The sequence below is a fragment of the Ictidomys tridecemlineatus genome, chromosome 7, assembly GCF_052094955.1.
Source record: "Ictidomys tridecemlineatus isolate mIctTri1 chromosome 7, mIctTri1.hap1, whole genome shotgun sequence".
Lineage (NCBI taxonomy): Eukaryota > Metazoa > Chordata > Mammalia > Rodentia > Sciuridae > Ictidomys > Ictidomys tridecemlineatus.
The window spans coordinates 162,545,196-162,558,754 of NC_135483.1; the positions used below are offsets into that span (position 1 = coordinate 162,545,196).

Here is a 13,559-nt window from a genome sequence, read left to right on the forward strand (position 1 = left end):
ATATTCTGGACATCACAAGTATATACTTCAGGACAAAAGGAAAGCAATTCTCTTAACTTAATGTGACTGGGAATTCACAACCTTAAATAAAATTTCCAATGAGGGTAGATTCAGAAAATGTTCCTCTAACAATTTAAACAGATGTGAGAATGTGATTTTTTGAAAACTTAGAAGTGAAGTCTGTTTAGAAGTGTCTTATGGAATTTATAATATTCCAGAACTAATCTATAATTTTAGGTTTGAATGAGTATTAGTCATGGAAGGAGTGAAGGTTAATTTTGTGTCTGTTTGAGTAGGACACAAGTTGTACAAAATGAACACTGTTCGTGGTGTGTCTGTGTGGGTATTTCTGGATGAGGTTATCATTTCAATAGGTAGGTTTAGGAAGTGGATTGTCCTCCAGTGTTGGTGGGCATCATCCAGTCTGTTGAGAACCATCATAGAAGAAGGCAGAAGAAGGAGGAATTTATCCTCTTTGCTTTCTGCCTTCCTATTTGAACTGGTTAATCTCATCTCATCTCATCTCATCTCATCTCATCTCATCTTCTCTTGCTCTAGGACTGTGATCTACATCATGAACACAGACCTTCAGATTCAGACTGAATCACACTCCTGGTTCATTTGGGTCTCTAGCTTGCTGAGGGCAGATAATTGGATTTCTCAATTTCTATAATGGCATGAGCTAACTATATATCCATAATTACCCCCTCCCTATTTTTTTTCTCTCTCTATGTGTATATTCCATTGGTTCCATTTCTCTGGAGAACCTGACAAACAGAGGGTCACCATAAAGCAAATTTATTTTTGTTATCCACTTTTTTCCTTTAAATTAATTCTGGTCTCATTTATTCTAGCTCTTGGCTGAAATTTACATATAGCCTCATGACTTCCAGTCATTTCTGTTTCTTCTGGAATTTCTTTCTTTTATTTATTCTAATTTGTTATATACAACAGCAGAATGTGATTCAATTCATAGTACACAATATAGAGGACAATTTTTCAAGTCTCTAGTCATACACAAAATAGAGTCACACCATTTGTGTCTTCAAACATGTACTTAGGGTAATGATGTCCATCTCATTCCTCCATCTTTCCTACCCCCACATTCCTTCCCTTCCACTCCCTTCCCTTTGCCCTATCTGAAGTTCATCTATTCCTCCCATGTTCCTCACCCCCATCCACATTATGGATCAGCATCCACATATTAGAGAAAACATATTTGTCATTTGTTTTTTTGGGATTGGCTTACTTCACTTAGCATTATATTCTCCAACTTTACTCATTTACCTGCAAATGCCATGATTTTATTCTCTTTTGATGCTAAATAATATTCCATTATATGTATATATATTTTCTTTATCCATTCATCTATTGAAGGGCATCTAGGTTGGTTCCACAATTTAGCCATTGTGAATTGTGCTGCTATAAATGTTGATGTGACTGTGTCCCTGTAGTATGCTGTTTTTAAGTCCTTTGAGTATAGACTGAGGAATGAGATAGCTGGGTCAAATGGTGATTCCATTCCCAGTTTTCCAAGGAATCTCCATACTGTTTTTCATATTGGCTGCACCATTTCTCAGTCCTGCCAGCAATGTATGAATGTGCCTTTTTCCCCACATCCTCGCCAACACTTATTGTTGTTTGTCTTCATAATAGTTGCCATTCTGACTGGAGTGAGATGAAATCTTTGAGTGGTTTTAATTTGCATTTCTCTAATTGCTAGAGATGTTGAACATTTTTTCATATATTTGTTGATTGATTGTATATCATCTTCTGAGAAGTGTCTGTTCAGTTCCTTGGCCCATTTGTTGATTGTGTTATTTGGTTTTCTTTGTGTTAAGATTTTTAAGTTCTTTATATATCTAGAGACTAGTGCTCTATCTGACATGTGTGTGGTAAAAATTTGCTACCATTCTCTAGGCTCTCTATTCACCTCACTGATTATTTATTTTGCTGAGAAGAAGCTTTTTAGTTTGAACTCATCCTATTTATTGATTCTTGATTTTAATTCTTGTACTATAGGAATCCTATTAAGGAAGTTAGGGCCTAATCTGACATGATGGAGATTTGGGCCTAATTTGGGATTTGATTTGAGATTTGATATGATTTGAGATTTGTTTTTACTTTTTCTTTTATTAGGCACAGTGTCTCTGGTTTAATTCCTAGGTCCTTGATCCATTTTGAGTTGAGTTTTATGCATGGTGAGAGATAGGAATTTAGTTTCATTTTGTTGCATATGGATTTCCAGTTTTCCCAGCACCATTTATTGAAGAGGCTGTCTTTTCTCCAATGTATGTTTTTGGCACTTTTGTCTAATATTAGATAACTGTAATTATGTGGGTTAGACTCTGTGTCCTCTATTCTGTACCATTGGTCTACAAGTCTATTTTGGTAGACTTGCCATTTTTGTTACTATTGCTCTGTAGTATAGTTTAAAGTCTGGTATAGTGATGCCACTTGCTTTACTCTTCCTGATAAGGATTGCTTTAGCTCTTCTGGTCTCTTATTTTTTCTTCTGGAATGTTTTGAGACACAGTCTTTGTTTAGTAATTGGTTAAGTCCAGGATATTTGTCCTGAACTTCAAAGTGTATTGATGTTGAAGCTTACCCTTTCTCTTAGCACAGGACTGTTGTAGAATGTCCACTGCAGGGGCAGACATGCTAAGAAGTCTCTCTTTCCCGCTCAGTACTTATACTTCCTCACTTCCTCTCTCCCAGTTTGCTGCCTTTTAAGCATGGTGGGTATGTCATCATAGAAAGAGGAAAGATTGGAGAGAAAGTGCTCACTTTCCTTGGTGGATACTGGAAGTCTCTCCATCCCTGGGAATCTCTTATCTGCAATCTTTTCACACAGATGAAAACATTCCTTATGGCTCATGTCTCATGATACATTGCTCTTCTCCTAAGTACTCTTTGTTTTTTTTAAAATTGTGCTAATAGAAATATATACCAAATTCACCATTTTGACTATTTAACCATGTACTTATTTAAAAGTACATGGTTCTATGATTTACATTGTTGTGCAATCATTGCCACCATTTATCCGAAGAACTTTTTTATCCTCCCGAACTCAAACTCTGTACTCATTAAACAATAACTCTTTTCCTTCTAGACCCTGGAAACCGCCATTCTATGTTCTGTCTCTGAAGTTGACTACCCAAATATTGTCATAAAGAGGAATCACACAGCATTTTTTTTATGACTGGCTTGTTTCACATAATGTAATGTCTTCAAGGTTCAATTGTTGTGGCCTTTGTCAAGACTTCCTTCTTTCAAAAAGTTGCATAATATTTTATTCTGTGTATATTCTACATTTGGTTTAGCCATATTGTTGATGGGCACTGGGTTGTTTTCTCTTTCAACTTCTGTGAATAATGCTACTAAGAACACAGGCATGCAAAGCAAATGCTCTACTGAGTGATATCCCTAGCTCCTGAACATGGGTATGCATATGTCTGTCTGAGTCACTGCTTTTCTTTGTGTCTTTCTTTAGGGCATATACTCAGAAGTGGAATTGCTGGATCATATGGTAATTCCATGATTACTTTTTGAAGAACTGCCACACTGTCTTCCAATGGCTGCACTGTTTCTCTTTCACTTGTTTGCTTGCCTGCCTGCCTTCTTTCCTTCCTTTTCTCCCTCTTTCCTTCTCAGCCTCTCTCTCTCCTCTTCTCTCCCTCCCTTCTTTCCTTTTTTCTTTTTTTCAATAATAGCTATCCTAATGGGTATGAAATGTTATCTCATTGTGGTTTTGATTTGCATTTCCCTCGTGGCTAGTGATGTTGAGCATCTTTTCATGTGCTTATTGGCCATGTGTATATTTTTTTTGGAGAAATGTCTATTCAAATCCTTTACCCATTCTCTAATTAAGTTGTTTGTATTTTGTTGCTGAGCATAAGCTTTCTTGGAGAGGATCTTAGGTGACCCCATGCTGGCCCCTGTGTGTTTTATTTTCAGGGTTTTGGAAGGACACACACTAACAGGAATTGAGAGTTTGGTGGAGGGAATATTTTTTAAAGTGTGGCAGGGTTAAGAGATACCAACCAGGGTGTTGAAACACCCAGAGTTAACCAACCAGAGTCATTAGAACTCCTAGGCCTGAGGGGATAAGGAGAAGCAGTGGTGCTAGGTTGCCCAGAGAGAACTGTAACTGAAGGAGAAAGGACTGCTCAGCAGTGGGTGTGGATTTCATTGGAAACTGTACTAACACTAGCCAGCAGGGAAGGTATTTGGGAAATAGATAACTTATTCTCTCCACTCTGCTACCTTGCTCTAATCTCCTTTTGGTACTTCTTGTTGGCCCAACTTAGGTGGAAATCTATGACTCAGTCCATAGAGGTCAGTTTCTAGGGCACAGAGCAGGGTGCACGGTGGGAGACTGGGTTTCTTTGGCATACATGATAGGAGTGGATGAGATGAGTGAAGTTCCTATTTGGCCCACAGGGTTTTCCACCTTTGTTGGGAGTATAGATATTTCTCAAACCATAGCCCCTCCTTTTCTGCTCTAGGTGGCTTCAGTCAGCCTTGTGCCTTGGTGGTTTCTCAGGTGTATTAGTCAGTGGCCATTCCACCATGTCCAGGAAACTCTTGTTAACTATGTAATTTCATTGAAGCTATTTATCCTAGGCTTGAGGTGTTTCAAGACTTGAGGTGCGTCGAGTTCAGACTCACAGCACACTAATGGCTTTCTCTAGATAATCTTCTTTATTCCCCAACTAACCCTTTTATGTCCTTAGTAAGGGTGAGGATAAGAGACAAAAGCCATGAAATGGCAAGTCTTGCACAGTGCTATGACACCTTTGTCTGGAATTTACGAGCTGTAGTCTAGGGACTTTAGCAGAAACTATGACTGAACTACTTCTATTTTAATATCCTGTTATAAACATCATAAACAATCTTTATCCGTAAAAATTTGTGTGTTTGGGAGTTCATCTGGATGGGAAATGGGCAAGACTGCTTTCTATTTGGGATCAATTTATTTATATTTTTGTAGTTCTGGATATCAAACACATGCCAGGCAAGTGCTTTATCATGGAGCCATATCCCTAGTCCTAGGGTCACTTTGTTTTTGAGGATATAAGATATGTTTTCTTTGGAAACTTTTCCAATGTAGAAATACAAGCCAATTAGGATAACTCATGATTTCCATGAAATTATCCAAGTATTTTTTAGCTTCAGGTAGCTAAAATTTAAATTAGGTAAATGCAAATATTTCAAAAATTGGTAAAGAATGACTAAACTAGAGATAAAGTTTATTCTAGATATATTCTTGTTTAATTCCAGGTCAGTACCATATAGTATCTTCCTTGGAATAAAGCATTTTACACCTCTTCTGTTTATGTTTGTTAATCTGTTCTAATTGCAAGGTCTAATTTCTGAATCTGTTTTAGAATCAGCTTCAAGCCATTTTCTTTCTCATGTGTATTGTGTTACACAGTTACTGTCTCTATAACACACACCCGAGGTAAGCAATTTAGAAACTGAAAAGGCTTATTTTGGCTCACAGCTTTGGAGGTTCCAGTCCATGATTGGTTGGCCCCATTGCTTTTAGCCTGTGGCAAGGCAGCATATCATGGTGGGAGCATGTGGTGGAGAAAAATACTCATCTCATGGCAGGAAGCAAAAGAGCATAAAGAGGGGGCCAGGGTTCTGCAATTTCCTTTTAAAGTATGCCTCCAATAACCTGAAGACCTCCCTCCTAACTCCACCTCTTAAAGGCTTTACCTCCTCACAGTAATGTCACTCTGAGGACCAAGACCTCAATACATGGGCTTTTGGCAGACATTTAAGATCCAAACTATGGCGTATATGTGATCCCTAAATCATACATTTTCTTGGAATTGGGTACCTTATTTGGTCAGAGAACCAATAGAGAAAGAGGATACTGTTGTATGTATTCAGAATAGAGAAAGAGGATACTGTCATATGTATTCAGAAGCAAGGCAGTGAGTAAGCTGTTATTTCTCAAGCAACCCTCACCATGTTTATTTCATAATTTTCTAGTTTTAAAATGGGCTTATGGAATTCTGAAGCCTTAACTTCTGACACATATCCATGATTTTAATAAATCACAGATACTAGCTTTTGGGGAATAGATGACTTCTGGTCCAGATGTATTGTCATTTTGTCCTGCTTTATAACGTCAGCCTTTTCTGTGTTACTATTGTAGTTTCATGTGATGCTGTTTTAGGTAAGGTCTACCTTGTTGTCTCATGTGAATCTTTTACAACAGATCCATTTGAAGAATCAAACGGATCTGTTCATTCTTTCCCATACCTCCTTTTCTCTTCCTTCCACACTTCTAGAAATACTGATTGAAAGAGTGTACTATATGCCAGGTGTTATACTAGGTACTGGGGAATCTGAAATAAAAGGCAAAAATCCCCTGGTCAAGGAGCTTGATGCCTAAAGCAACAAGTAAATAAAAACTATCATAATGTACATGTTTGATAGGAGACATGTGGTATAATGAGAACACCACAGAGGGGACCTGCAGGGATGACTTGAGGTGGGTGTTGAGGGTTTAGTAGGCGGTAAATGTACAACCAAGGACAAGAAGGTAACCATGGGCAGAGAGGGCAACAAGGAAGGCCAGGACTGGTGCATCCCTGGTATTTGAGGAACTCACATTCTCAGTGTCAGCTTCGTCCATGGCATGGGATAAAGGCAGTTTTGCTGAGGCATAAATTTGAAATCCATTCCCAGGATGGCTAATATGGAGGAGCAAATCACTTAGCTGATGCATGAGGCCAGGTGGCCATCTGATGTATTCTTCTTTGGTTGGCTGTCTTTTGCTTGCCACCCTATATGCATAGCTCCTGTGGAACAAAAGTAAGAGTCTGTGTCTTGGCAATAAATGGTTATCTTATGAGAGTTGAAAAGGTATTTAAATTGTCAAATGAGTCTGTGCATAGGAAATGTGATTTTGGGGAGAAACAAGTGCAAATGTAGGTATTTTTAGATTTGGAAAATGAAAATGAAGTCAAGGTTTCTGCTTGGGAGGTGCCGTATCACGTTGTAGGAAAAGACTGGGCGTTGGAGGAGGACTAGGTTTGTGCTGGGTGGAGTGAGAAGGAAAAGGGAAAGGAGGGAATGATAGAATGGAAGGAGATGGTGAGCTATGTGGAGTTTGAGGTGCCTGTCAGTAGGACTTATAAGTTTGGCACTCAGAAGAGGGACCCAGGACAAGAACAAAGGTTAGGAAGGCGTTGGTGGTGTATAGGTGTAGAAGTTGCAGGAGGCAATGAAGTCATCTAAGAGAATGTATGGAAAAATTGGAAGGCCAAGGAAGTGACTGGGGAGAGACCAGAGAGGAATGGTCAAGTGAAGAATTGGGAGTGGTTCATGGGAGCCAAGAAATGAGAGTTCAATTTAAAAATGTTAATCACTGCTGAGGAATTAGGTATGATATGTAATAAAAAGTGCCAGTTGGGTTTGGAAGCTAGAAGGTATTTGGTGACCTTGGTGAAACTGTAGGGATAAAAAACCCCCAATTTTGCAATGGGAGAATGAAAGAATGGAAAATATAGGCTAGGAACTACTTAAAAAAACAGTGTAAAGGGAAGATGGAAAGAGGAAAATGAGAATAGAATGGTAGATGAGGACTAGGATAGGGATGAGAGGTATTTTTCTCTTTTAGACTAGGAGAAACTTGACTAATAATAAAGAAACTGTAAAGTTGTAGTAGTGGATTGATTTGCTATGAATATTGATTACAATAGCGATCATTTATTGTGCTAGACATTGTGCTACTATGAACTTTCCTGTACATTCCCTCATGTGGACCACACCACTCTCTCCATTGTGCAGCCAAGGAAACAGCTCAGATTATTTGCTGATGATCATACAGCTAGTAAGTTGCAGAGGGTATGCTCTTTTTGCTGTGTTATGCAGCCTGTTGGCGCACCAGTGCTGAAGAATTTAGTGTGCATGTAAAAGTTTTGTTTGTGAGCATAGTCTTTGTGATCTGGCAATTATGCTTCTGGATGTTTTTTTAAATGAGTTGAAATGTATGCCCATACAAAAACCTGCACACAGATGTTTATAGAAGCTTTATGCATAATCACAAACAATTGGAAGCATCCAAAATGTCTTTAAATAGGTGTTTGGGTAAACAAACTGTGGTACACCATACAGTGGAACATTATGTTACAACAATAAGGAACGGGCTTTTGAATTGCAAAAAGACATGGAGAAAACATAAATGCATAGTGCTAAGTGAAAAATGTCAGTTTGTAAAGACTACGTGCTGCATCATTCTAAATATATGATGTTCTGGAAAAGGCAAAACTATAGAGACAGTGAAAGTGTCAGTGTCTGCCCCTGGGGAGAGGAGCACAGGAGGCAGCTGGGATGAATAGGTGAAGCACAGGGCACTTTTAGGGTGTGTGAAACTCTTCTGTATGACACTGTGCATATGCTGGATAAAGGTCATTATGTATTTGTCAAAACCCATAGAACTATATGACATAAAAAGAACCATATGTAAACTATGAACTTCAGTTAACACTAATGTATCAGTATTGGCTTATTAATATTGATATACCACATTAATGCAAAATATCAATAGTAGAGGGAAATGGCGCGGGAGATAATATATAGAAACTCTCTGTACTTCAGGTGCAGTTTTTCTGTAAACCTAGTATGGCTCTGAAAAATAAACTCTATTAGTTAAAAAAAATTGCTCATGAGGATCAGTTATGTGCACAGTTACTTTATTTCTGCAGAATCTCCTTGGTGAGCATATTTTTTTTTTCAGGCTTACATAATACAGTTTAAAGAAAGAAAAATAACACTCCTCCCAGAGAGAAATAATCAGTCGAACAAATCGGTAGTTATCAGAATGCAGGCTGTAGTACATCCTGTTTTTTTAACCTCTCTAATTTACTAGTAAGGAACCCAAATTGCATAGGGGGATGGGAGGACTTTGATTGCTTTTAAGGCTACCTTAATGCTGTTAGGGTCCCATTAATGTACTGGAGGAGAGTCTGTCCCTGCTACACTGGAGTTTGCATGGACAGTGTTGAAGGGGTGGAGAGGAAAGGGAGGAAGATAGGAAGACCCTGTGTTTTATTCTATTACATGAACCATATTTAATTTAAAAATATTTTTAGTGCATTTTTGTTGTTGTTGTTTGTTTGTTTTTTTTCTCACTGTTCTGAGAACCTGCTCTCTCAGGCACAATGGCATTTTTGTGGGGAGGGAGGGAACCAAGTAGGTAAAGCTGGCCCATCCTCCAGTGTCTCTTCCCTTCCCACCTGTGCCCCATGAGTGAGCTGCTCAGTCCGCAGAGGCCACTCCCACTTCCTCTCTTTTCTGGTCTTGCGGGGAAGCTCAAGTGGCAGCTGAGTGGTTTCCTGTGGTGTGCTGAGGTCAGCCTCCTAGTGATTAGAAGTGACAGATGATGACTTTCTTATAACCCACGCTGCCCTCCAGTGCTGAAGCTACGTGTAGCAGGGAGGGTCAGTTGTTAATGCAGCTTCTTCTTGGGTCTGGATGGTGTCCCCAGTTCACATTCAAGAGAGGTCTCTCAGCTGCCTGTGTGCACTCTGGATCAGGTAGACAACTCCAGCAGCGCAGACTTGAATCATCCCTTCTGTTTTATGCGTGAAGGGGCTACCCAGTTTCTGGAATTTCACTAGATTAGTACCCTGAGTAATTCATTATAGGTTTGAGGAGTTGCATCATTTGTGACCTTTATCTTGCATTTCATGAACCCTCAGATTGGTGATATTGGAGAGAGAAAACAGAGGAAAGAAGACCTTGCCTTAGTCTGATCCACTTGTGGCCCAAGCAATGAAATTTCAGGAAATGTGGGAAGGATTCCCTTGCTCTGAGAAGAGTACACTAAAAGCTGGTTCCCTTAATTCTGTTTTTAATATTGAATTGAGTAATACTTTAGGATAGTTATTTTATGTTAAAATAAAAATGCCTGCTTGTTATTCTTCTTTTAATCATAGTCTTTATGGTAGAAGAGTTGCCAAGAGCTCAGAATTTATTAAGGCAAGTGGAGGAAAAAGCATGAGGTTTTGGTGACTTGTTTTCGGTGGTAGAGAGTGATGCTAAAGGATAGAGAAAGTGAAAACTAAGGCCAATGGAAATAAAACTGTGCTTATTTATTCAGTTTTTCCTGGGAGTTTTCTTGAGCAAAAATGAACATGGCATGTGTTGAGATTGTGTGTGTGTGTGTGTGTGTGTGCACGCGGCCATGTTAAAGAGTATGGTGGGAGTGTTGGTTTAGAAAATGAGAACTGGGAAGAACCAGACATCTGATCCACTCTCCTCAATAAGCATATCTTTTTAGAAATGTTTTAATCAGCTGATTTGCTGCTGTGACTAAAAGACCCAACCAGAACAATTGTAGAGGAGGAAAGTTTATTCAAGGGATCAAGGTTTCAGAGGTCTCAGTCCACAGATAGCCAGCTCCATTCTTCAGGGGTTGAGGTGAGGCAGAATATCCTGGCAGCAGAGGGAAGCAACTCACATGATGATCAGGAAGCAGAGAGAGACTCCACTCTCCAGATACAAAATATACACTCCAAAGCCATGTCCCCAGTGCCCACCTCCCCCAGCCACATCCTACCTGCCTTCAGTCACCATTCAGTTAATCCCATCAGGAGATTAATTCACTGATTGGGTTAAGGCTCTCACAGCCCAATCATTTCTCCTCAGAACCATCCTGCATTGTTTCACACATGAGCTTTTACGGGGCACATTGCATCCAAACCATGACAAGAATGATGTTGGATTCCCTGGAGACTTTATGGTCATGGGAGCCAAGTCTGTGAGGTATGTATGTGTGTGTATATGTGTGTGCAGACAGTACACAGTGATGCTGTTGTAGATATCTGAGATGCTACCTGGTAAAATCATCACTTGTCTCTTCTTGATCTCTAACCTTTATAGCACTATATCTGTTGCCCATCCAAACCACTTCCTCCTGTCAGAGGGTTCTCCTATGTCTCTGACAACATAGAAAATCAGAACTGTGGATGATGTGGCTTCAGAAGAGCTTTTCTCTTCACTTGGCCCAGAGAGAAGCTGGTTGCATAGCATCTCTAATGACTTGAAAAGAACCCAGTCCTCCCCAATTATTGTGTGCTCATTCACCCAATCCAAGGTGTACAACTTCCTTTACTCCTCTCACCTCACTTTCTAACAATCTTTATCTAACAGCGGACATACTCGACAATATATGAGTAGGAAAGGAACCAACAAATGGTGGTCAATCACCCAAGAACTAGCAACAGAAGGAAACCACTGTCACCCCTAAGTCTGAAGAGGCCAGAGGAGAAAGAGGCATTCATTCTTGGAATTAAAACTCTAGCTCTGATGAGGGTCTTCCCATTAAGGGTTATGGTCTTAGGTAGAACTCAGCTACTTCAAGACTATGACCAAGCAGGGAGAGAACAGGGGAGAAGTCAATGTCCTGGTCTTTCTCTGTTCAACTGATCCCTGCCATTGCCAGAATCCCAAGAGAAATATGCCCCATCCTGGGGCACAGAGCAGGATAGAGAAGGGAAGTGATTTGGGTGGGCCAAATAGAGAATAGCCTGTGCCATCTCAGTTTCCCCATGTACATAATAAAAATATAAACCACCAGGACTAAATATATTGATTTACATAAGCATTTACCATGTCAGCTGGAGAAGAGAGGGTACCTTACAAATATAGTATAATAGTAACAGTGATAGTAAGATTAGGACATCTTAACTACATTTTAGCTGTATCATACCTAAGTGGCTTTCCCTAATAATTACTATTCCTGTCATATCTCAACATTGTTGTAAGACTTGTTTGTCACAGTCATACTTGTGGGTGTGAATTTATAGCTACATGACATTCTCATTGTTAAATTACCCAGACTATTATCTTCAATAATCATCGGTCTCCCAGAGTTGATGACAATTTTATGCTGAAAATAGAATCCTTTTTATGTTGTATACCCACAATGAAAATTACCTAAATGAGAGATGATGCCAGGGTAGTTAAGGAGTGAGGCTTTAGTTATCCTAGTTCAGTACATTTCAATTGTGGTGTTTTATACCCCGTAGATATTTGTGAGTGCAGAGATATCTGTTTATTTTGGAGTTTTAGAAGAAGAAGAAGAAAAAAAAACCAATGAGATTCACTTTAACATTGGAAATATTTTATCTTCCCCCAGGCCAATATAGTGAGCCTACCTTTGAAAAAGTATTGCCATACTATCATTATTCACTTTTCAAAAGTACTTTTGACATTTAATATCCATTTGTAGGGTTTTCTATGTGATCAAGGAGGCCTAGTATTATGGTTTGAATATGAGGTATCCTCCAAAAGCTCCTGTTATTGCAGGAAGAGTCACGGTGAAATGATTAAGTTATGAAAGATGTAACCTGATCACACCATCCTAATTCAAATGGACTAACTGAGTGGTGACTATAGGCATGTGGTTGGAGAAGGCCGGTCACTAGGAGTGTGCCCTAGAAGGATTAATCTTCCCTATTAGCCCCTTCCTCCCTTTCTTTCTGACTGCTATAAGCTGATAGCTTTCCTCCACTGCTGCCCTTCTGCCATGGTGCTCTGCCTTTCTCTTGGGCTCACAGTAATGGAGTTGGCTGATTGCAGACTAAAGTCTCTGAAACCATAGGCCAAAATAAACTTGTCCTCCTCTAAGTTGTTTTTGTCAGATATTTTTGGCCACAGCAATTGAAATCTGACTAACACATTTAATATATTACACTTTGAAGAGACAAGAGAAATCATGATTTATATCTTCATTTTGTGAATGAAGAAAGTCATGTTTACAGAGACTAATTTATTCAAGGTCGCAGTTCTAGTGAGCTGGATAAGCAGCTATAACTTAATGTACTTTACATTTTTTTTTAATCCTGGAGACTTTTTATTAAACAAACAATTCAAAAATTTAAGCCCAAGTTTCTAGGTTTTGAGTGTTCTGATTTAATTATTCATTAGAAAATATTGATTAAGCTTCTATTATGTTCTGGGTAATAAGCTAGGTATAGCATCTGTATACCATGGTGAAAAATGCACAAGGTTCTCACTCTTATGTAACTCACACTTGTCTTATGGATATTTTTCTTGTTATAATACAAATCACCAGAATAATTTTTATTGAAAACTTCCTATATGCTGGGTATCATGTTCTATAACCATTAAATCAGGTGCTTGTCAGATGTGGTTGCTCATGCCTATAATCTCAGCAACCTGGGAGATTAAGGAAGAGGATTACAAGTTTGAGGGTAGTCTGGGCAAGTTAGCAAGTTTTGTCTCAAAACAGAAAACAAGAACCAGGGATACACAGTGGTAGAGCACCCCTGGGATCAATCTCCATGCCACAAAACCAACAGCAACAAAAAGGAGGAGCTTGTTCTATACAAGATCCTTTCAAAAATTAAGAGAACCCTGTCATAAAGATTCCTTTAACACCTTCTATAGAGGTAATTGAGATCAGGTACCACAGGCATGAGGGGTGCTATATGAGGCTGAGCCCATTTTGCTCTCCAGAGACTATTGGATTGAAAGAAGACTGGGGTGGCAATAATTTAGCTAGTTAGAAT

General features: G+C 39.1%; 1 protein-coding gene across 5 annotated transcripts in view; it reads left to right on the forward strand.

The window, feature by feature from the left end:
* Plcl1 (phospholipase C like 1 (inactive)) overlaps positions 1-13,559 on the forward strand; it is a 334,782-nt gene that overhangs the window by 176,269 nt on the left and 144,954 nt on the right. For 4 of the 5 annotated variants that reach the window (XR_013424222.1, XM_078017801.1, XM_078017800.1 and 1 more), the window contains exon 2: positions 3,494-3,529. The exons of the other annotated variant lie outside the window; for it this stretch is intronic. Coding sequence is in view for 3 of the 4 variants with exons in the window: in XM_078017801.1 (XP_077873927.1) it covers positions 3,494-3,529 (36 nt within the window). In the remaining variant the exon portion in view is untranslated. The remainder of the gene's footprint in view (positions 1-3,493; positions 3,530-13,559) is intronic. 5 annotated transcript variants of the gene reach the window in all.